The sequence below is a fragment of the Lotus japonicus genome, chromosome 6, assembly GCF_012489685.1.
Source record: "Lotus japonicus ecotype B-129 chromosome 6, LjGifu_v1.2".
NCBI lineage: Eukaryota > Viridiplantae > Streptophyta > Magnoliopsida > Fabales > Fabaceae > Lotus > Lotus japonicus.
The window spans coordinates 6615818-6641006 of NC_080046.1; the positions used below are offsets into that span (position 1 = coordinate 6615818).

General features: G+C 37.3%; 1 protein-coding gene across 1 annotated transcript; it reads right to left on the bottom strand.

Moving 5' to 3' along the window:
* Positions 1 to 3093: 3093 nt before the first annotated feature.
* On the bottom strand, positions 3094 to 13146 carry LOC130723797 (uncharacterized). Its single transcript, XM_057574927.1, has 18 exons — positions 12982 to 13146; positions 12500 to 12572; positions 11919 to 11962; positions 11362 to 11404; positions 11065 to 11283; positions 10829 to 10945; positions 9117 to 9191; positions 7762 to 7806; positions 7523 to 7602; positions 7358 to 7422; positions 7200 to 7266; positions 6942 to 7055; positions 5691 to 5764; positions 5157 to 5254; positions 4971 to 5030; positions 4820 to 4888; positions 4684 to 4737; positions 3094 to 3741 (listed from the first exon to the last, which is right to left on the bottom strand). The coding sequence occupies exons 1-18, from the start codon at positions 13068 to 13070 to the stop codon at positions 3670 to 3672; spliced, it is 1458 nt and encodes a 485-aa protein (XP_057430910.1). The 5' UTR covers positions 13071 to 13146; the 3' UTR covers positions 3094 to 3669.
* Positions 13147 to 25189: the final 12043 nt, after the last annotated feature.

Genomic DNA, 25189 nt, shown 5'->3' on the forward strand with positions numbered 1-25189 from the left:
AAACCACCACTATCTTTGAACAGTCCTCACCGGAAATTGGAATCACCTTAAGAGACCTGGGTTGACAATATGAAAAATCGAAGAAGAATCACTGCCTCAAAAATGTAAACATCCTAAATCAAATAGTTAACTCAGGCCTCTATGTTCCCTTTGGATCTTCTTCCCAATCTGGATTTGTGGTCGCCCCTGTGACTCCTGCTAGAATGATGATGGTAGCGGTGGTCATCAACTTCCCGGTGGCTCCGATAGTGGTACTAAGTGCCGATCTCAGATTTGGATGGAGGATAATGAACGTGTGTGGAGGAACAAAAGAAATGCGACGGAGGAGATCTCGTCGTTCTCCTCAGTCCCTAACTAACCTCCTTCATCAAACAATACGCATCAACCTCCTTCATCAATCGGTAACACACATATAAGAAAACCAAAACCACCACTCCTCTTATGGTCTCTTCTGAAACAGCCACCAGGAACTGTATCGACGCCATCCCTGCACTATTAGACCATCACCATCACCACCATTGCCATTCCATCTCGGAGTTAATCGCCCCCACCGTCGTTCATCTCGAACCCATATGTGTTTGAAGAGAGGGTTCAAGAATATAAACAAGATTTAGAACATTCAACCTCCACCGCATGTGTCCTCGAGTGCACAATGACGGACCAGGTCTGATTTGCAGCGGGGTACCAAGAAGACGACGTAGGGCATGGTCGTCGTTCTCTAGTTGATGTTTTTGAGATACTCGGGGAGAATGGCCTAATTTGTTTGGAGCTTACCCAATTCATTGCTAAAGCGAAAATCACTCTCAATAACAACATTCCTAAAGATGTTTCAAAAAAAAAACATTTTTAAAGATGAATGTTGACGAAAAAGAAGTGAATAAAATGGCTGCTTTAAACTCAGGCTCATGCCTATCCGTAATTGTAACGCCCCAATTTCTCAACTGAGGAGTCACATTAGTAACCTAACAAAGTCTAAGGACTATTTCGTAATTCTAAGAAAACACAATAATTTTTTCTTTTCAAACAACTAAACACAGTTTAATACATAACATAGTCTTAATTAAACAACTCGTTCCCGACATATAATAATAGTGTCTTACAATAGCCTAAGCAAGTTTTCAAAATAAGTACGCACACTTAAACAATGACGAAAACAGGGTTTTAGTAGCAAAGTTTTCAGATAACGAAGAAGACTCAAAGCATAAACTACTAAGAGGAAACTATATAGCTTCTTCCATCCTTGCTCCGCCGGTTACTATCCCTCCTCCATCTTAGCATGGCTAAGCATCGCCAGAAGGCTCTTCATCGCCTAATAGCGTTAAGCGCCCAAACAACAAGTAGCAAATAGAAAGGGTTAACTCCATGAAATTACCACATATAAAAGAGAAAACATGTTATCCATATTTAATTGCATAGCCGGATGAATAAACCAATAATTAAAATCCAACAACATAGGGTCAGGTGTTAGTTCCCTATAATGCAACTATATGCTGCTACCAAAATGGATCGATCAATAACGTCTCGCAAGACGGGACAATCACGCGGGACTACACCCCACCTCATCGCCACTTTAGGACATCTCGCAAGATGGGACAATCACGCGGGACCACACCCCACCTCATTGCCACTTAAAGACCAAGCCCTATATGCCAAGTCAGTAAACGACAATGCCCAAACCAATGATTAATTCAGAGTAACCACATGTTATTCCTATTATCAACGAAAATAAATCAACTCAATCGCATACCAACTCAGTTCAATGACAGAAACCAGTAAACGGCCGAAGCTTCTCAGAAAACGGAGACACACGTCTCAATAAGTTCACTCAGCCGAAGTCTCCAGAAAACATTTTCCCAGTTCAGCATAATAATCATAATCCAATGCCAATTAATATAAACATTTTCATCTCAAACGCAGGCAGGGCGATAAAAGCAGGCAAGACTCAAAGACACGCTAAAACTGAGTTACCCTTACCTCCGTGAGTAGAAGTTGTGCATGGAAGTTGCGAACCTAGAACAAGGAAACACAATCATCAACACAAGCCCTACTAGAAGTAATCAATCTAATAACACTAATTGAAACCGGAAAGGAAGCTTTAAAGCTTCGGAGTTCCTATTTAGACACGAATTGACAACAGAACTTCGTTCGCTAAAACGCGCATAACTCGAGCTACAGAACTCAGAATGACACGAAACCAAAGCCAAAATTTCGACAACGAAGAGGGCTACGCTATGGCTCAGGCCATACAAACCCAAAAATTATTTTTGGACACGGTACAGCCCCAAAAAGTTTCGGCCACTACCAAAAATCGGGTTTCCCGAACTTTTTCTTCGATCTAATTTAATTCCTAGGTACTCGTAGGTGATATCTAGGCCAGGGAAACTCTCAGAAAAATTTAACGACTGAAAATACGACTTAGGGGTATTTTGGTTAAGAATTAATGACCAAAAACTCAAAGTTGAAATTCTGAAAAACAAAATTGATGGGGTTGTTCACAACGACGTTTATAGCACTTAATCTCAAGGACACTAAGCTTGGTTGCGACTTTTTGATAAGAAAGTAAGCACATGTGAAGAAAATGAGTTTTTAGTCAGTTTTTCAGATCTACGGTGACTCGGTGAAAATCCGAACGATCTGACAGTGATTATAGCATGTTGGGTTGCAGTAGAAGATAGTTGGAAAGAAAAATCGAGGTAATCGGACATTTTTACAAAAAAGCTCAAAACTTTGAGCACAGAAAGAGATAAAAAATCCCAACAGAAAGAAGAAACAGAAGTAAGATTAAGCATCCTTACCTCTGCACCTAAGCGTAGCTTCCGAAATCAGGACGATCGGGCAAAGGATGAAAAAGCTCTGCTCCACTCTCTCTCTCTCTCTAAGCTTCGGCCACTTCTTGGGAGGAAATGAAGAAAATTTCATTTTCTCCCTTTTTACAGGTGAGGAGAAATTTTGAAAAATCGAGATTTCGCGGTTCCGGTCGTATAAAACAATAAAAGCCATATTTTGGTACTTTTATTAACTTAGCACAAATCTTTGAAATAGGAAAAAAAGTATTTCATTTTCACTTAATAAATAAAAATAAAAACACATTCCTCCAACCAATTAACGCCATTCACATTTCTCAAAGAACAATACAATAAATAACAATCACAAGTGCATGTTACACTTATAACACAACAATGGGGAAACGAGCAGAAGCATATTTTGTCTGCCATCCCTCAGGGCAAATCCGTGTTCATCACAGGCTCTGCTGGGACTGGTAAAATCGTATTGCTTGAGGAAATTCTCAAATTACTAAATATATTATATAGCCAATCAAAAGCACACGGAGACTCACCCCACTGATATCTCCAGTATTAAAGGATGCGAATACATAACAATGTAGAACTTATAGAATGCTAAAAATGCCAAAGAGATGATACTTTCTCGCTAGAGTGTCAAAGCATAGGCTTCCCCTAATATGTGTTGTTATTCTTGAGGTGTTTAAAATGTCCTTTTCTGAATGTTGATAAGAAGTTGATTGAGGTCTTTGCAAAAGGTGAACAAGGAGCATGTACTGCTTCTTGCTGCAAGGGCTTCCAGGACTGAAAATCCAGGTTTCTTTTGCTAGTTTCATGTTTCAACTTTGTGTAGAAACTTTGCATTTCCTTCCAATGGAGTTCCCCATTTTCAGGCCTCCTGCTGCTGCTGCACTGATCCGGATTTTTTCCTCATTGTCCAAAATGCAGCAAAGTAACGATTCTGCAAAGAGGATCACAAACCTTTTAGCATACTAACAAATGCTATCAGAAGATACATTATTAATGATTTGTTAAGATTCTAATGGATGGGGAAAACGTCCAAACTAAGAAACTTTGTTTGGTGTAGTTGAGGATCACCCAATTGCGGATCAAGATCCTCTCTCTCCAAATAGTGTCTCATTCCATGTCTCACTAATGAAATTGTAAGTGGTTGGGTTTTTGCTAGCTTCTTTTGTTGGCTTGGTTATTATGCCCATGTGAAATGGGTTGTTTCTCAACTATCTTATTTCAATAATTGCTTTAAAAAAAAACTAACGAATTTGTCATTTGAATAAAAAAGTACCCACATAAGGTTATAAATGTCATATCCATCATCCATGAAATTTTTTAATTGACATGAAATAATTTCATTTGTTGAAATAGGAAACGAGACACCATTTAGGAGCATAAGATTTTCATCCCCAAAATGGAACATTATACCTTCGTTACTATGTAGAGCTATGACTCATTCACACTTCCACTTCATTTACACCTTATTTTCAATCTCTCTCTCTCTCTTCTCTTTCAATCATATCACCCATCACATCTTTTACATTATCTATCTTTTCTTCCTATCTCTCTCATCTCTCCACTCCATTTACTCTTTTAAGTGAAGTGTGAACAAAACTGTATCCTTAATATGTAACTACCAACTACCAAATGAAGATTTCCTAAGACCCAAATCTATCTTTCTATGTAGAGATTATATATCACAAAGTAAGAACCAGTTAGTAGAATAAAAAATATCAATCCATAGCTATACTTTCATAAAGAGATTTAGAATTTCCGAATTGAAACATCCAACAATAAACTTAAGATGCATATATCTTGGAGATTTAACAAGACTATAGGTGAATAAGAAAAGAAGAAATAACAGGGTGGATGTGTGCAATTAGAAGCTTACTTGCATCATTGATCTTGGATTTGTCGTGTATGTTGTCTCAATAGTTCTTTCTTTCTGCAATTCATGTTAACATTATGCAAATATTAGTCACTTGTTTAAACTACTAGTGGCATTAATTCAATTCATATGAGATTACCTCAAATTCAAATCCATAATGCAATGCAATCCTTTTAACATCTTCCAAACTCAATTCGATGGACATTTCCTGCAGACAAATTTCAGATTAAGGTAATACACTCCAAGCATGTGATGATATATTTTACGTGAAAACAATAATTGAATCTTACATCTTCTTGTCCATACATGTCCGCAAAGTGATAAAGTAGAGGCCCCAAATTTATCCAAATCTGTCGTGGATGTCACCAAGTATGAAAGACAACATCAAAGTGAGAAAGCAAGAAGCAAAGAGAACATATGGAAGGGGAGGAAATAAGAGAGATAAACAGATCAATTTGGAATATGAAGGAACTTACTCCCCCATCTTTCAAAATGCGCGAAATTATTTCAATGTACTCAACAACATTGTGAGCAGTATCGATAAAGAAGCATGTAACAACTGCATCCCATGCACCTGCATGGTCATTGAAAGCAGTGTTAGTAATCACCATAGGGGTAGGTTTTTATATCATAATTAAATACAGGTGTGTACAGGAGGAATTATAATGTCAGGTTAAATATGTTCAAGATTAATTACTCTCCAAACAATAAAGGGGTGGATCCATGTGCCACGCTCCCTCAATCATATTTACAAATTTAGGGTGAAATAATTGATTACACGCAAGAGACTTGTGCAGCAGTGATATGGTTTAAATTTAACTGATATCGTTCAAATTTAAAGTATTTAGTAAAATAATAATAATAATGACAAATAAGTTTCAAATTAATATTTTAAAGGCAACCATAAATTTTTTGCTTAATTTAACACGATGAATCAAGGGGGAAGGAAAAGAACCAGAAAACTCAACACTTCAGGTTTAAATTTAATAAAGGAAATAAAGATTTCCTACCTACTTGGCTTGAATCACTGTAGACTTCAACAAAGTCACCTCCACACATGGAAAAGCCTTCAGTAATTCCTGCACTGCTCCGACATATTGTAACCAAGAATATTATTATTACAAGTATACATACCGAATAACTTATTGCTATTTTAGTATTTCAACGAGCTATTCATGTTTTCATTTCTATATTTGAGAAACACATTATTTGAATAGGTATCACTTTTTGGGTGTAAAGGGACCCAAAATGTGACGCTTCAACCTAATCAGGGGGAGCCCATTTCTGACCCAAAAAGGTATAGAATATAAGTGGAAAAATAAAAGGCTTAAAAACACTTTTGGTCCCCCACGAATTTCTATTCTGCTAGGGAACAATCATAATAGAATGGACATGTGGAGGGAAGAGAGTTGGGGGGGGGGGGTGATGCGAAAATGTTTGGGGCATATGAGGCAGGAGAGAGAGAGGGAGGTAGGCATTGTTTGGATAGGTTACAGGAGGAATTTTCGCCTGGGCAGAGATTCATTCTCTGAATCATAGTTATTTTCTTTCCTTCTTAAGCATTTCTGCTTGTAATTCCCTAAGGACAGTTTTTTACTGAGCTCCCTTGAAATCCAAAGTATTGTATTATTTTTGCTGTTTCTCTGTCAGATCCTATCATCTACCCGTAGACTTTAAATCTTAGTCAAATAGGAAAACTATTTAAGACTCTTAATCCTAATTAAATAGAAATAAATATTAAATAAACATAAATAAGGAAAGGAAGAATCAAATCCTGAAGAATAATCTGAATTACCCTAAATTACTCTAAGATATGATCATGTAGTAATATATCTTTTTATATCCTAGCATTACTTATTTGAAGTGTCAAGTGCAAGTATTACAAGGATAACCCAGCTGTATCAGTGCTTATTAATTCATAAAAATAATGAATTATGTTCCCAAAACTCGGACCTTAACTGGTTTGGCCGAAGCAAGGAAGAATTTTTTTTACAGTAGTCTGTTATGTTGTGCCATTTGGGTCTTTAGATAGAAAGGAATACATAAACTTCTAAGTGGAAGATCACTTTCCTTAGCATAACTGGGAAAGGTGGTCTTAGTCTCATTTTGGTGCTCAAAAGTTACATAGATTCTCCTTGGGAGATTTGCAAAGGGAGCCCTTTTATATTGATCACTCAGTGGTGTTTCTCATTTACAAAGATCTTCCCATCAGTTTGATATCAAATGAGGAACTATATTATTAAAAGAATCAATGTATGTACCTGGCTGGATGAATATCTGGTATTGAAACAGGACGAAGTTGATCACTTTCTGACAATGAATTGCAATTGCTGTGAATCCAAGGATATATAGCCCACTCACCAGCAGTTTGGGAACTTAAATTATCCATAAAGCCAATTCGTTGAGAACAAAACAGCAACAAATAAAAAAAGCTATCATTACTTTCTGACTTCAAAACAAATAGGTACGTCATGTAACATTAACAAAATCAGAATGAAAGACAGAACCCTTATTCTTACTGGTTAAGAATAAAACTAGAGCATATCATCATGTAGTATGAAAATTCATTTCCCTGACTGATAAATCCTGCATCATAACATGATGTATTAGTTCATTTAGTTGGGAAAGAAGTATATCTAAACACAATCCGAATGAAAGCCTGACAATACACAAGAACCTGAACAGGAGATCTCCAAAGCCAGTCGACCAAGTCCAGCACCAGGAACTAAACAAGCAGGTGGACTGTTTGAGAAATTTCATGCATTTAGTGAAAAACAAATTATGCAAACAATCTTCAACCATACGAGAACTTTCTATTGGTATCAAGAGTATTAAGGGCTACCTCTCTTTACTGCGATTAGGAAATAGGTTATTGAGCTCTTCAAGGATAGGCTTGTAGCACTGATCACGTTCTTTTTTACCCTAATAAAATACAATTGCAGAAGAAAATTGCAGGCAGCAAATCAAGTTTTTAATATGTCCACCATAAATTTCAAAAAACTTTCTTTAAAAAAACAACAAATAAACAAGCAGAATCATAATTAAAATTTTAAATAATAGCAACATAAAAGAAAGCCGTACCTCTGCTGCCCAGTCCCTAACTAAATTCCTTATTACGCATCGCACCTGAGGCAAAAGCAGAAATAAAATGTGTATAATTAGCAAAACCATATATCATAATCACTTCATTTGAAACTTGTACTAAGGAATATTGCATAATAGGAAGCAATGATAAGGCAAATGGGCAATAATCAAACTCTACAGTGTCTGCAGCAGCAAAAGATCACTTTCATTACAAATGTTAGTTCATAAATAGAGCGATCAAAATAACATTTATTTTGAAGCCCTAAGTTGTCTGCTGTCCAGGCCATGCAATGATTTAAAGATGAGCTCAATTTCTTTTTTTGATAAGAATGTATATTCCATATGATCACAAAATTAGTTGAGAACTATAATCTTTTTTCATCAAACTACTGAACTGAATATAGAAGAACTTTCCCTAAAGTTAGTATTTTGACAGACAAAACTTCATGGCAATGAAAGAGTCTCTGGACCATGTATTATATATTTCAATTTATTATAGATTTCCCTGGGTCCATAATAAAAAGCTAAATGGAAGCAACTACCAAAAGTTAGGCAGCATAAAAATTATTCTTACATGCTTGTGGTTGAACCTATTGATGCAGAAAGGGACAGCGTGTAGAAGCAAGCTTTATTGATTAAATTAGCAGTGGTTTGGTTTTAGTTTCAAATTAGTATCATGGCTGAGTAATATATGTTAGTTTAAGTTATTAATATATGCTAAACATAGTCAAGATTGAGATTCAACTTAGTATTAGAAGGGGTAGAGAGACACAAAACGTGAAATATAAAAAATTGAACCAACTTTACTTTAATAACAACCAAGTACAATGAGATTATGAGAATATATAAAAAATACAGTAACGTGATACAGACTATTAACACAACAGTTCTACTTATTCCAGTAATTCGGTCGCATGCTAGTTTAATACTGATAATAAAATCTGAACCCACTAATATGATATTACTAAAGGTTGGTTTCTCTTGAGCCCAGTAATCATGACTATTAGGCTTCTTTGCATTTAAAAGTTGCCCATGAAGTGATTTTAAATTTTCAACATTGGGGGTACTATAGTCATTTTAGAACATTCTGGTTTTTTATTGAAGCTGAGCTTCAGTTCATTTTAATTAGCCGTTATGTTGAGTTTTATTTAAAAATCCATGTTTCTGTTAGGGTTTAATTTACTAGTGGCAGTGAGTCTTGATCCCTATAGGAGTCAGATTTTATTCCTCACAGATTTTTTAATCAATGGTTCATCCCTGAAAACCTCTCTGCCCACTGAAATCCAAGCCCTTCCACAATATTGCAGTGTAACAACATCTAAAAAGAACGGAAGCTGGAAACATAAATGTACCTTATCTACATCAACTAAAGGAACATTTAACTGTAAAGAAGGATCCAACCATTGTTGCCGTGAGTTGACTGTGACCTGAAATAAAGGAAAGAAGGATGAGAAAAGACAATATGATACAATGGCATGATCTAGAAATCTACTGAAATTTTCTGTGCACTATGAACTTGATACATATTTACATTTTTGCAGAAGCATTTTATTGTTAGGTATATCATAACAATCAAACTGAAGTGTATGAATTTGGGTATTATATCATAACATATTGATAGGTCAATATTAGGCTATTGTATGTTTTGGGTAAAAATCTAGTCTCGTGGGACGTGGAGAAGCAAAAAACATAATGTAGGCTCGCTGAATTATGAGCTATGGCACAAGTAGTTTGTAAGCTATTGAAGATGAAGATTATTTCAGATGACTTGAAGGTTAACAATGAAGATGCCATGAAACTGTTTTGTGACAACAAATCATCTATCAACATTGACCATAGTCAAGTTCAGCATGACAAGATGAAACTGATAAAACTCAGAATTTCAGAAGTAGTATATTACTGAAATATGGAAATATATGAGCTCAAGAGCTCTACAACGGGAAAATTTCCAGAGTCTGGGACTCCTACCAGAGAGATATTCTCTCCTAACAAACTACTCACTCAAAAGCATGAATGAATTCATTATTCTCCACTCTTTCCTGATATACCCAAAACCCTCACATCATGGGGATCATGCCAGCTCACTAACTAACTCCCATTCCCTCCACCTGACCTCACTCTCTTTCTCCTAGTGTAAACTTGACAAATCCTGGGCCTTCCACTAGGTACTTCTACCATTGGATCAATATGAGCACTTGGCCCTTCGGGCCCATTTGTGGGAGTCCTATGAGAAATATGTTGAGAAAAATCAACACATTAGTAAAGAAAAGCAACATAGTGTTTGATAGCAACAACAACCCTTCCTTCCAAACACCAGCTAGCAACTGTATCAACCAAGGGCTTGTAAACCGAACGATTTCAATCACTTACTTGCAATATGGGAATGCATGATATCCATTCACTAGTTTAAGAGAGACTGGGGGTGTTGTAGATAATGTAAATAGCACTAGTTTATGACATGATAGCTCAAAGCTGCGTATATCTGACATATTATTTTATTCCTTTGTTAAGACAGAGTTTACATTTATTTCATGTATGGTGGCCTAATCCTATAAATTGTAAGTCCCCTATATACAGATGAATTAAGTAGATTACTATTCCCTTGAACTTTCAATTCATTCCTTGACAGAAAACTCACACAAAAAGGATGAACCAAATGGGATTCCGAACTAGTTTCTAGTACTGTCTCCAGGTAAAAATGACTCAATTGTTTTCATTTAATTGTTATGCATAAACTTTGATAGTTTGGAAACAAATCTGAGACATAGAAACAGAGAGAAGAAGGTATAACCAACAGTGAAGTGCCAATAGAACAGGACAGGCTTTAATGAAGGTAACAAAAATTATACTTGAAAATGAATGTGCCAAAGTTCAAGAAGGTATAACCAACAGTGAAGTGTGAAGTTTAGCTTTAAGCAATTAATCTGAAATGTGTCGAGCTTTTAAGAATAGTCATATCAGCAACACCAATTTAGCACAAGGAACTTGGACAACATACAACCTGCTTAGATAGAAACTATAAAAAATAGGAAATTTAAAATAGAAATAGACAAGTACGAATTACACTGTCATCGGAATCAGGAATAGCACTTTCACCATATTCACTAGTCTCTTTGGTATCCGTCAAGCTTGGAAGATGGCTCCCGATATTTGGCTGACGGTCACTCTCAATGTTCACTTCCTGTTGTTATCTACAGGGTCAAATTTCTAAATGAAAAAAACAATCATAGTGCCAATGAAACATTACAGTTCTTATCTACTGAATCAAAAAAGGATCAGAGCCATGAATTCAGTAGAAACCTCATTCGGATGCAGTAGTACTGATGATCTGCATGTATCATTGCTACCTTCCACACAACCATGTTGATCAGATACAGAACATGTTATTCTCAATGGGGCTGATTCACATGAACAAGAATTAAGCCCTTCAGAGACTGTATGATATTTATGAGCATCTTCAGTATGTGGATCTTCACTTAAATCAACGTCCTGGCTCATATCAAGCGGAGGCTCAAATGCCTACAAAATTTCATCATGCATATATCAAATACTACCAACAAAAAAAAGAAATTAACCACAAAAGGAGTTTGTCCTTACCTGAAGCATGCTGAATATGAAATGAGAATTCATCGCAATACACCTGCAACATTGAAAATCACAACAAACCACGAAAGTCTAAGATTTGAAACATCAGGGTTAAATCTTCAATCAAGCTCGGTTTCTCCATTAATAAATAAATATCATCTATTAAATAAACATATTTTTTATAGGAGGGCAATGGTTGATCGGTACACATTGTTAAGAGTTGCCGCTGTTGAAGGTCTAAATACCAGAGAGACAGAGAGAGAATATGCATAAGCTGAAAACCTAATTACACCAGACTTGATAGTTATATAATGAAGCTTAAAGTTTAAAACAGTTTTTACGTGCTTTTAAGAATCAAAGGCATTAAATTCTCCAGAAGTTTTCTGTTTTTTAAAGAGGGAATGAAAATCATCTAGGGAAGTAATTATGCAGTAGTGAGTCTGAGTCTTATTCCTTAAATAAAGTATCATTAGCATCAACTTCAGAACATCTCAGCATTCTTGTATCCTTTACAAGATATAAGAAAGAGAGAAATTATAAAGCAAAGATAAAGAGTATGCAAAATGTACCTGCGCAATCTTTGAAACTTTAGAGGATAATGAGATAACAAAGCCTACAAACATAAGAAAAAGGTGCAGTAAACAAGGGAACAAATGAATTAACAGAAATCACTGGAAGCAATTATGACAGCAACAAAAGAATGGAATTAGTACAGTCAATTGGTGCTCTAATTTAGGAGTTAATAATTTATATAATACATCCTTCACATAGAACAAATTTATGCGAGTGTAGACTGATTAGTCCCACAATTCCATTCAAATTCTTTCAATAACCAGCCATATTCTAATACAAACATAATCAAGACCAAGTGTCAATCCTTGGCGTCCATATCGACAATAACCAGTAAAAGTTCAGCATGCTCAGTCCTTCAAGTCAGAGCTGGTCAGAGAGTACAAGTCTTGCACAAGCTCATGCAGATGCAAAAAGTCAGTGAAAACAGTAAAACGACAAGGAATACCATTGTTCCACAAAGTTCATAACAAAGTTATTGTAACAGCAAACAGCACGGAACCCATACACTAGGAAATGCACAGTGGAGCATCAATGTTTTGCAACAGGGACATCAAGCAGATGCAGTGGAGAAAAATACCTTATGGGCAGGTGGAAGCTTCCTAAAAGATCTCTCGTATCTTCTAACATCCCTCTCGGCGGCATCAGGATAGCTGCATAAGAAGTCAGTGAAACGAAAGGTTCGTGTTACTTCCATTAAAAAGACATTATACGTACATCCTGAATTATAAGTAGTATGATAGAAACAAAATAAAAATACTACAACTACTACTATTGTCAGATTAGTGTAACATAAATGAACAAAATATAATGGATCATCATAACAATTTACCAATACAGATAGAGAATTTCATAGTGTTTTGGAAGCATTATATACTTATGACCGTGTGTGCATTTGTCAATTGATTCCATGCATAGCATCAGCAACAGAAGACAGAAAATTTATCGAAAAATCTTAAAAACCTATAAAAATAAACAATAAAGAAAGCTTCTTGGAGAAACCTAGAATCAGAAAATCGTTTAACGAATCATCGTTCCAATTAGAGAAGAAAAGGAATGTACTTGAGGTAAGCACTGATGATGCGTCTAAGGGATTGGATTTCGAGAGCTTCTTCAAGCTGGCGACGACGATCCTCCTCTGACTCTTCCATCACTGCACAATATTTTCAAAAACGGACTGAATGTGGTTTGTGTTCTTGTTTTCAGTTTAGCCAGTGTGAGTTAACTAGTGTAACTTGGTCTCCTCCACATGGTTTGTGAGAGGTATGAGGCCCAACCTGCAGCTATGTCCTTTTTTCTATAAGGTTGCCCTGGACCTGGACTGGGCTGTTATACCAATTGGGCTTTTCTCTATTTCAATGAAGGGAGTTCAATTTAACACTTCATCACTCAATTTTCTACTCCTTTAATGTGGTAAAATATTAATTAAAATCCTCTCACTTAAATTCACTATTGGGTTCTGAAAACCCAGAAAGTGGGGTAAGTTAATGTTTCAGGACATAAGACCCGAAACATAACTCATTTCATTTGTTTTGCGATTTAAAATCTGAAACGTATTTGCTTGTTTTACGTTCCGAGAGGTATAATTCTTTGAATATAGTGTTATGTGTTACGGAATTCTAAAAACCAATAATTAAAAAGTATGTGATATGAGTCAAGTTTCAAATGCCTAAAAAGTAAACTGAACCCTTGTCGGAATGAGTCCAATGTCGTACGAGGAGTATGCGACATCTGTTTCCTTCGCGGTGGTTTGTGTTTCTTTAACGTCCCAAGGGATAGGGGATTGTCTGGATGTACCCGAACTGCATGAGTACCCTCTTCAGGGTATGTGGTCGTATGATATGCGCGAAACAAGTGTACCCCTATAATAAAGTGACGCCTATTGGCATGGTTAGTGCCTTATGATCATTGTAAGGCCTCTAGATGACGATGTGAGTGTCCATGTCATCCAAATGAAATCGTCTATGATGCACTGGCTCAACACTCTACCTAACACACCTTTATCGTGTCGCTTTATGCTTGTCTTCTGATTAATCACCCTTTAAAAAAATCTCAACTAGTGCTCGTAAATCCAAGCTAAGAGGAGTGTAGTTCAACCGCCAAGCTGCTTCATATGTCTAAAACTTGCGTCCCCTAGTTGATCATACAAAGATGCAAGTGCCATGGCCCCTCATGCATACATGTCAACCTTGTGTAGCTCCTTGAACAATGTCAAGGAGGCAATGTCAGTGTACGTATGACTCTTGTTTAGTGTGACGCAAACAAGATAAAACATGTAACATATAGCAGTGTGATCCACACACTTGACTTGGGATACCAGGAAATTGATATGGTTCAGCTTGTTGAGGAGTTTCCATGGCCTGTTTGCTTTGGAATTCACCCAACCTACAAGTAAGGAGGAATCGCTTTCAATTACAATGTTGGTGAAAAGGTGTTGCTGGCGAAACAAGAGTGCGTGTAGGATGGCTTTTAGCTCCGCTGCAAACGCCTACCCATAGGCTACATTCTTTGAAAAATACCCAAGAATCTCTTTCCTCGAATTCCTAATTATGCCCCCAACACCACACAGGCCAATGCTTCCTTTTGACACCCCATCCACGTTGAATTTTAGAATCCGCAAATAGAGAGGTGACCAAGCTGCCACTCTTGGTAAGGACACTTTCCTAGTAACTCTTATATTACATACGTTTTTGGTAAATTGGCTTATATGATAGGGGCACTCCTTCCAAATGCTCTTTATCCACCAACTCACTCTTAACAAGTGCATATCTCATTCTTCTTGGTTGTTGATTTTATTTTTGAATATAGGATCGTTTCTTCCAAGCCACAAGGACCAAACTAGAGCATAATGGATTAGACTCCAAAGCATCATATTTGTTTCAACACCCAAACAACTCTTTTTTCCCCTTAGGGTTTTTCCCACTGGGTTTTTCTTAAGGGGGTTTTAATGAGGCTCTTCATATGCTTTTTAGACACCAAAATAGTTCAAGGTTTAGCAAGGCTTTTAGCTTTTGTGGCTGGGCTTGGGATGTTATTTTTCTTGGCACTCTTTTTGCCATTCAATCTACATGAGAGGATTGTTCTCATGGTTTATCATTATTATTAATATAAGCATTTTGTTCTCAAAAAAAATAAAAAATAAAATAAAAGATAGGAAGGAGAATTAGAAGATATCTTTTTTTGAACGAAGAATTAGAAGATATCAAATATGAATAAAAGATATGTGATAGATATAGAAGTTATAGATATAAAATAAAAACACAATCTAGAATCTAATAATTAAAAAAAAATCAAGTGGTGTATATAACCGCTGGTTCCTATTTTTTTGTTTTTTAGTATTTTTTTTAATAAAAAAGAAAATAAAATAAAAAAAAAGATAAAAATACTCTTAAAACAATTAATAATCACCGAAGTCCCCGACAACGGCGCCAATTTGACGAACGCACTGTCGCGTGTGCGTGTCAAAGTATTCTGCTTTGAATGCAGTACAAGGTGTTGAACACCGAGATCGATCTCACAAGGACTTGGTGAAGTATTAATTGATATTAGAGTAAAACAAAACAATTAAAAAGAGACTTAAATCAGATAGGTGTCGGTAAGGGTCCATGCATTAATAATGTTCTATTGGTGAACGGTTTAATGCATAATTTATTGTCAATAAGTCAATTAGCTGACAAGGGTTATGAAATTATTTTCAATCAAAAGTCTTGCAGGGTTGTAAGTCAGATTGGTGGCTCTGTTTTGTTTAACGACAATAGGCGGAACAACATTTATAAGATCAGATTATCTGAGTTGGAAACTCAGAAAGTAAAGTGTCTTCTTTCTGTCACTACAAGAAATTTGCCATAGAGCAACGAATACTTTTAGTGACAGAATTTAAAAGTATGGGTATAAACATTATATACCTATAGACATATCGTAAACCGTGGGTATAGGGGTCATATTCCTACGATTGCTAGTTTCTGTCACTAATTGTTTTGGTGATGGAAACAAAACCGTGGGTAAAGACATTAATTACTGACGAATAAATGATTTTGTCACTATATGTTTTAGGAAAAACTAAAAACATCACATATGAACCGATAAGAGTAAGACTTACGTAAGTAAAAACAAAAAAATTGGAAAACACTTATCGCGCTTATCTCCATTCCCTCTTCGCGCTTCAGTTTTCGCCAAAACTCTCTCTCTCTTTGTTTTTCGCACTGTCTTCCATTGCGCCGTCCTCCATCGCTAAGGTACAAGGGTTCTACATCCAAGGTTTTTGAAGCCAAAGCTGCAGAGGTTCTGCTTCCTAGTGGTCTCGACGCAAGGGTTTCTCATGCACTTTCACTTGGAGTCTGCAAATCAACCACCTCGTGCCCTTTCTTCTCGATGCATAGGTTTATGTTCATTTCTTGTTCTTGTTCTCAAATCCTTTCACCTATTTCTATTAACTTCTTTTACTTGCTTATAGTTTTTTATTCAAAACCCTAAATTGGTGAGGCTAGTTATTTCTTAATTTACCTCAGTGAAGTAGGGTTTAAAAATTGATTTATGTTGACTTGGATTAATATTATGGGTGTTATTTGGGTAGTATCTATGTCTAATACTATTAATTTGATCAATTAAAGACTTTGGAAACCATTGGGTTGAACCTGCAATTTTCGAACTGTTGTTTCCTTCCTGTTCGGAGTGAAAATGATGTAATTTGTAAAAGTTGTACTCATATGAAATGAAGCTTTGAATTTCAACGAAATTTTGGCTTTGGTATCATGTCATTTAGGATTTTGTAGCTCAAGTTTTGATAATTTTAGTGAGCAAAGGTCTTGCTGTAAAAGGGTCCAGCTACTCCTTAATTGAATAGACATCAAATCCCCAAGTTTGTTTGGATTCAATTTGAATTGACTGAAGGTTTTTGGACCCAATTTCTGTTAATGCATAAACCATGTGGGTAAATTGTTGATGTCTTTTGAATTGGACAGGTTCTGTGCTTGGCATAGATAAGAAAGGAGTGGAGACGGGGACGTTGACATTTCAGTGGAGTGATTCCCCTAGGCCTCATTGTTGTTGTTTGCTTATGCAACAGCTTGTTTTCTTTGTTGTTTGGTGCCTCGCTGGCTCTTAGGATATTTCGATCAGGAGCTGTTTGTTTAGCTTATTAACTGTCTCCTTTTCTATTTATCAGCTGTACCATGGGTTGGAATACCCCTTGTATTCCTATTTATTCAATCCATTGGCTTATAAAAAAAATGTAGTTGATGCTGCAACTGTTTGGTAATGATCATGGCATATTGATTAGGAAAAAAATCATGGCATTCCTTCCTGCACAAATGAGGCCTTTTACTAGGATGGTCCTCAATGAGGTATGACGTACTAGCTATTTGTTTTATGCCTATGTTCCTTGGTAACTTTAGAACTGATAAATAAATCCCATGTTAAAACTTGAGAGCTTTTTGTTATTGAGTTAAAATTTTAGAGCTTTTGTTTTCATCTCTTAATTGTTTTCCCTTTGTTGATACAAGTTTATGGCTAAAGAGCTTCCATTTCAATGCTATTAAAGTTTTTAAAGTTTTGTGTCCTTTTGGTTTGGAGAAAAAGACATGCTTTGTATTATAACATAATAGTAGTTTTTGCTATGAAGCTGTCCATGACTCAATTATCCATCTTCCCACTAATCATATAGAAAGTTGGAAGCTAACTTTTTTCTAGACCTAAAAAAGAATATTCTTAATCTGTAAGCTCATGAAATGGTTCTAGTGCTGCTGGGTAAGGCTGGACAACTAAAAAAGCATGAAGACCTGGTGGATAAGATGGTTTCCAGGGGATTTGTCTCTCACCCTTTGTAGAAGTAGCTTCATCCTTCACATCAATGAACCAAATTGCAGAACTTCCAAGTATGACTATAAAATGATGGTTTTATTTGCTAATTTCTGTAGGATACAAAATGAGGTTCTTTTATTATTAAAGAAATAAATCATGTATGTGATTTGTGCTTTATAATTTTATATATGGCATAAATTTGATAAGTGTAGCTTTTGGTGTTGGACAGGGTAATCAGTTGAACACTCATTCTCCAATTGAAAGTTTATCAACTCACAAGGCACAAGGTGTTAAGTCTATCTGGGGCATTTACACTAGATTATTTGAGATTAATGTTATGTTTCCTCAATCGTTTCTTTTGTACCACTGCTATTTATTTGTGTATTGATGAAGAAATTTTTGTTGCAGGCTCCCGTGTATTTTTTTTAGGAAGGAATATATCTTTAACAAGGGCCTCAGTGGTTGCATCTCTATGTTTTGATGATTACAATTAAGGTTTGTGATGATGAACAATTGTGGTACCCTAACGTTTGTCTTTTTAAGCTGTGACAAACAGGTTCTGAATCTGACCCAAGCCTATTCGTTCAGAAGAAGAAGAACCAAGGGTTACTAAAAAGAGAGCTCATTATCCTACCATGTTCGTTCTGAACAGTGGCAAATACTTCAGAAGTTCTGAAGATGGAAGCTCTCAAGAAGATCTGAAGAACTCAAGTCAGAAGTTCTGAAGACCAGATGTTCCAGTGGAACGGTCCAGAAGCAGAAGACTCAAGTTCTGAAGACTTGCAAGAAGTTGGTTCTGAAGACCCAAGCTATTCTAGCTCTGACGATCAGAAGTTCTGAGGAACTTGTTCAGAAGCAGAAGTTGCATGGTCAGAAGACTCCAAGCTTCAATCTGACCATGATCAGAAGCTTCACCTACATTCATCTGAAGCTCCTTGATCTCAAGTCAACCGGTGAGAGGACAGGTCGCTATCACAGTACAACATCGTACAAGTCTCAGTCTGTCCGCCACCTACCTTGTACAGCCTAGCAGTCTGATATTACAGAATTGCCACTCCAACGGATAAAACCCTAGCAACGGCTACATCACAAGTCTTGGAGTATATAAAGGCTGAAGAAAGAAGAAAGAAGCTAAGAAACTTTGCTGAAAATATTCAACACATACGAACCATTCTCTTAGCATTATTTCTTCACTGTTCTTAAACTTCTGAGTTTACTATTCGCTTGTTAGAAGCACTTATTGTAAACCCGAAACCTTTTACACATTTTGTAAAGTTCATCAAGAGACCAAGGTTGGTCGGATCTTGAGAGGACTGAATCAAGGCTGATTCAGTATTTAGCTAGTCTTAAGAGGATCGGTAGATCAGCTTCTTAAGAGGATACTAGTGAGAAAATCAGTGTATTGTTAGTCACTTAGCAGGTTGCAAAGTGCAGTTGTAACACTCATTGATTTTAGTGGATTGCCTTCATCAGAAGAAGGAAGAAATCACCTTCACAGGTGGACTGGATTAGCTTGAGCTTTTATCTCAAGTGAACCAGGATAAAATACTCGTGTGCTTTACTTCCTATTATTCAGCACTTAGTTTTTATCTTTGAGTTTTGAAAAAGCTTAAAAGTATACCCGAGATTCAAAAACTCTATTCAAACCCCCCCCTTTCTAGTGTTTTTCGCACCTTCAATTGGCATCAGAGCTCCGGTTCTGATTTTAACACCTAACAGTGTTCAGTGATCCAGAACCTTGTGTGAAAAACAAATCATGGCCCAAGCCAATACTTCCACTGACAACAACAACAACAACAATCAACTCAGAGCACCAATCTTTGATGGTGAAAAGTTTGAGTACTGGAAAGATAGAATAGAGTGCTATTTCCTTGGCACTGACCCAGATCTCTGGGATATGGTCATTGAAGGCTATACTGATCCAGTAGATGCTTCAGGAGTGAAGATCCCCCGTTCTGAAATGACTGACGCTCAGAAGAAGCGTTTCAAGGATCATCACAAGGCGAAGTCCATGCTATTCAGCTCAATATCATACATTGAGTATGAGAAGATCTCTGACAAAGAAACTGCTAAATCCATTTTTGACTCCTTGGTCATGACACATGAAGGAAATGAAGAGGTCAAGGAAACCAAGGCTCTTGCTCTCATACAACAATATGAGCAGTTTAAGATGGAACCTGGTGAAGCCATTGAGGAGATGTACTCAAGGTTTCAAACTCTGATTGCTGGAATCAGAGTGCTAAACAAGGGCTACTCTACTGGTGATCATGTCAAGAAGATTATCAGAAGTTTGCCTAAGGAGTGGAGAGCTTTTGTCACTGCCCTGAAACTCTCCAGGAATTTGAACTCGTTGAAGTTAGAAGAGCTCGTGAGTCATCTCAGAAGCCATGAGATTGAACTCAAAGGAGACAAGCCTCAAAAGAAAGACAAGTCAATTGCTCTTAAGTCAAGATCTGACAAAGCAAAAGCCTATCAGGCAGAAGAAGAAAATTCATCTGAAGAGCTATCAGATGCGTCTGATGATGAAGAGTTGTCTCTCTTCACAAAGAGGCTAAGCAAACTCTGGAAGAACAGACATAGCAAGGGAAAAGGACCAAAGAGAAGTTCAGGAAGATATGAATCTTCATCTGGTCAGAAGAAATCATCTGGAAAGGAAGTCACTTGCTTCGAGTGCAAGGAATCTGGGCACTACAAGAGTGACTGTCCCAAGCTTAAGAAGGACAAGAGACCTAGAAAAGTCTTCAAGAAGAAAGCCCTCATAACCTTTGATGCAACTGATTCAGAAGAAGCTGAGTCAGAAGAAGATGAAGCTGTGGAGGCTCTAATGGCTACCACTAGTAGAGATGCTGAAGCTTCAGAAGATGATTCAGACTCTGAGAATGATGATGAGGTATTCTCTGACTTTTCTCTATCTGAGCTAAGAACTGCTTTATCTGAAATAATGAAGAAACATGATATTTTGCTAAATAAGCATAAAGAGCTTAAAAAGAAGTATGCTGCTAAAACCAGTTCTTCAGAAGTTCATGAGAAGTCAGTCTCTGAACTCATGGATGAAAACTATATTCTTGTCAATGACAATGCTGTTCTTCGTGCTAAAAAAGATGTGTTAGAAGATCAACTTGCATCATCTGATGTTAAGTATGAGACAAAATATGAGAAAACGTTTCAAAAGTTCCTTGCAAAGGGCATAGACAGAAGTCTTATGGCTTCAATGATCTATGGCATGAGCAGAAATGGGAACAGTGGCCTTGGCTACTTTCAATCCATGAAAGATAAGTCATCTGAGCCCAAACGCGAACCATTGCATAAGCATTTCGTTCCCGCTGGCACGGTCATTCCAGAGAAGGTTAAACCAAAGGTGGTGAAACCAAAGGGAAAGTTCAAACTTGACATGTCTAGATACTATACTCAGGTTCCTATGCATTATCCTCCTGTTGCACCCAAAGTTCCAAGAACTTATGGGAAAACTAACAAGAAAGGACCCAAGATATGGGTACCTAAAACAAAAAATTATTCCTGTTGCAGACATCTTATGCAGCTCAGTTAAGACACCTGTCATGGTACCTGGACAGTGGATGCTCGCGACACATGACGGGCACAAGGTCTATATTCCAAGAACTGACACCGCTTAAGTCAGGAGGAGACGTTGGCTTTGGAGGAAACCAGAAGGGAAAAATTATTGGAAAAGGTTCCATAGGAGATGGAAAAATTCCAGTTATCAATGATGTACTTCTGGTGGAAGGATTATTTCACAACTTGCTTTCCATAAGCCAAATTGCTGACAAAGGATACGATGTGATCTTCAATCAAACCGGATGCAAAGCTGTTAGTCAGACAGATGGATCTGTTTTATTTTCTGGGAAAAGGAAAAATGATATTTACAAAATCAGATCCTCTGAACTGCTATCTCAGAAGGTCAAGTGTCTCATGTCAGTTAATGATGAGCAATGGATCTGGCACAGACGTCTAGGACATGCAAGTCTCAGAAAAATCTCTCAACTTAGCAAGCTAAATCTCGTCAGAGGATTGCCTCGTCTGAAGTACTCATCAGAGGCTCTATGTGAAGCTTGTCAGAAGGGAAAATTCACCAAGAAGCCTTTTAAAGCAAAGAATGTGGTATCTACAACAAGGCCCCTTGAGCTACTTCACATTGATCTCTTTGGACCAGTGAAAACTGAATCCATTGGAGGAAAGAAGTATGGGTTAGTTATTGTGGATGACTATAGCAGGTGGACATGGGTAAAGTTCCTAAGGCACAAAGATGAAACACATACCGTGTTCACTAACTTCATTACCCAAGTTCAGAAGGAGTTTCAATCTTCTGTGATTACTGTCAGAAGTGATCATGGTGGAGAATTTGAGAACAAAGCTTTTGAAGATTTATTCAACTCTCAAGGAATCTCCCATAACTTCTCTTGTCCTCGCACTCCTCAACAAAATGGAGTAGTTGAGAGAAAGAATAGAACTCTTCAGGAGATGGCTCGCACCATGATGCAAGAATCAAGTATGGCCAAGCACTTCTGGGCAGAAGCAATCAACACTGCTTGCTACATCCAGAACAGAATCTCCATTAGACCAATTCTGGAGAAAACTCCGTATGAGCTATGCAAAGGAAGACAACCTGATATCTCTTACTTCCATCCATTCGGAAGTACTTGCTTCATGCTCAACACTAAGGAGCAATTGGGTAAATTCGATTCTAAAGCTTTAAAATGTTATTTTCTTGGTTATTCTGAAAGATCTAAAGGTTTTAGAATTTATAATATTATTCATCAAACTGTTGAGGAATCCATCCAGATTAGATTTGATGATAAGCTTGGCTCAGAAAAGTCAAAGCTGTTTGAAAGATTTGCAGATTTAAGCATTGACTGTTCAGAAGCAAATCAACCAATGAAAAGCCCAGAGGATGTTGCTCCAGAGACAGAAGCATCTGAAGATTTTCCAACAACTTCTGATCCACTTCAGAAGAAGAAAAGAATAGTTGCTTCTCATCCAGAAGAACTGATCATTGGCAACAAAGATGCTCCCGTCAGAACCAGGTCTATGCTCAAACCTTCAGAAGAGACTCTTCTGAGTCTGAAGGGATTTGTGTCTCTCATTGAGCCAAAATCAGTTGATGAAGCTCTTGAAGACAAAGGCTGGATTCAAGCAATGCAAGAAGAGCTAGATCAGTTCACCAAGAATGATGTATGGACCTTAATGCCCAAACCCAAAGGTTTCCATGTCATTGGAACCAAGTGGGTATTCAGAAACAAGCTGAATGAAAAAGGAGAAGTAACAAGAAATAAGGCAAGACTGGTAGCTCAAGGCTACAGTCAACAAGAGGGAATTGATTACACTGAGACCTTTGCTCCTGTAGCAAGGCTTGAAGCTATAAGGCTACTGATTTCCTTCTCAGTAAATCACAACATCATTCTTCACCAGATGGATGTCAAAAGTGCCTTCCTAAATGGCTACATTTCAGAGGAAGTGTATGTCAAGCAACCTCCTGGCTTTGAAGATGACAAACACCCAGAGCATGTCTACAAGCTCAAGAAGTCACTCTATGGATTGAAGCAAGCTCCCAGAGCGTGGTATGAAAGGCTCAGCTCCTTTCTTCTACAGAATGAGTTTGTAAGGGGTAAAGGTGACAATACTATTTTCTACAGAACCTATAAGAATGACATTCTTATAGTTCAGATTTATGTTGATGATATCATTTTTGGTTCTGCTAATCCCTCCTTGTGCAAGGAATTCTCTAAGTTAATGCAGGCTGAATTTGAAATGAGCATGATGGGAGAACTTAAATACTTCCTGGGAATTCAAATAGATCAACGACCAGGAGTCACCTACATCCATCAGAAGAGGTACACCCTGGAACTTCTGAAGAAGTTCAACATGAGTGACTGCAACATCTCAAAGACTCCAATGCATCCAACATGCATTCTTGAGAAAGAGGAAGTTTCCTCTAAGGTTTTTGTGATGCTGACTTTGCTGGAGATAGAGTAGAAAGGAAAAGCACCTCTGGAAGCTGCCATTTCCTTGGATCAAATCTTGTATCTTGGTCAAGCAAAAGACAGAACACAATTGCTCTATCAACTGCTGAAGCAGAGTATGTCTCAGCTGCCACTTGCTGTACACAAACCATATGGATGAAGAACCATCTAGAGGACTATGGATTGTCTATGAAGAAGGTTCCTATCTACTGTGACAACACAGCTGCTATTTCACTCAGCAAGAACCCCATTCTACACTCAAGAGCAAAGCATATAGAGGTAAAGTATCATTATATTTGTGACCATGTTCAGAAGGGCACTCTATCATTAGAGTATGTTGATACTGACCATCAGTGGGCAGATATCTTTACTAAGCCCTTGGCAGAAGATAGGTTTTTATTTATTCTTGAAAACCTGAACATGGATTTTTGTCCAGAGTAAGGTTTTCTTCAGAACTTCTGACCCTGGTACTTCTGAAGTCATCAGATGTTACCTCCTTCAGAAGTTACTCGATCAGAAGCACTTAACCCACTGGTTAAACTTCTGTGGTAGACAACAATACACGTGTCACTTCATTTGTGACATAGTTCCTTGAGTCGCGTGGTATATCTGCTATAATGATGACGTCTACTCTCCTCTACTATGCTATTTTCAGACTATATATTTTATAACCGTTGATTTTGCCTTTAATTTCTTAGAAAAACTGTCAACGGTTACCATTAAACTCACTATATGCACTGTCACACACGATCTCCCACTCACTTACACTTACGATTTTGAAACTATCCGTGTGCATTGCATTCATTCATATTCCTTCCTCCAACATTTCCTCCTCTCTCTGAACCCTAAACCTCCATCTCTGAAAATCATTGGCAAATCGAGGAAAACTAAGGCGAATGTTCCTGCTTCTACCACACAAACTGCCAAAGATCAAGAGAATCAAAGATTCGAGGAAGCTCAGAAGATTCTGAATGCACCAAATGTAGTCACCTGTGCAAAGAAAGTGGAAGAACTAAGTGTGTGCTGCGAAGCAAGAGTTGATTTTGATAATCTTGCTCAACATGGGTTTGATATTAGGAACCAAGTCAATTTGCAAGGATGGTCTGGGTACTTCAACAGGCTCGTTGGTCCAATCTATCACAAATTGGTTGTCGAGTTCTGGAAGAATGCAGTCTGCAACGACTACTACGTCGTCTCCCATGTACTGGACAAGAAAATTGTGATCTCTGAAGAATCTATAGCAAAACTGCTGGGTATGGAGTTTCAGCAGGGAAAAAGGATCAAGAATGTTGAAGCAAATGTTGCGGGAATGAGGACCGTGGTCAACAAGGCGCTTTATGACAACTGGTCTTACGAGAAAACCAAGTACAGCTTTAAGGACTTGAAGTCTGAGATGAAGATTTGGCAAAAGATCTTCATGCACTGCATTCACCCTAGAACTGGAGGAACTGATTACCTGAATGCAACTCAGAAGGTAATCATGTACTACATTTCAA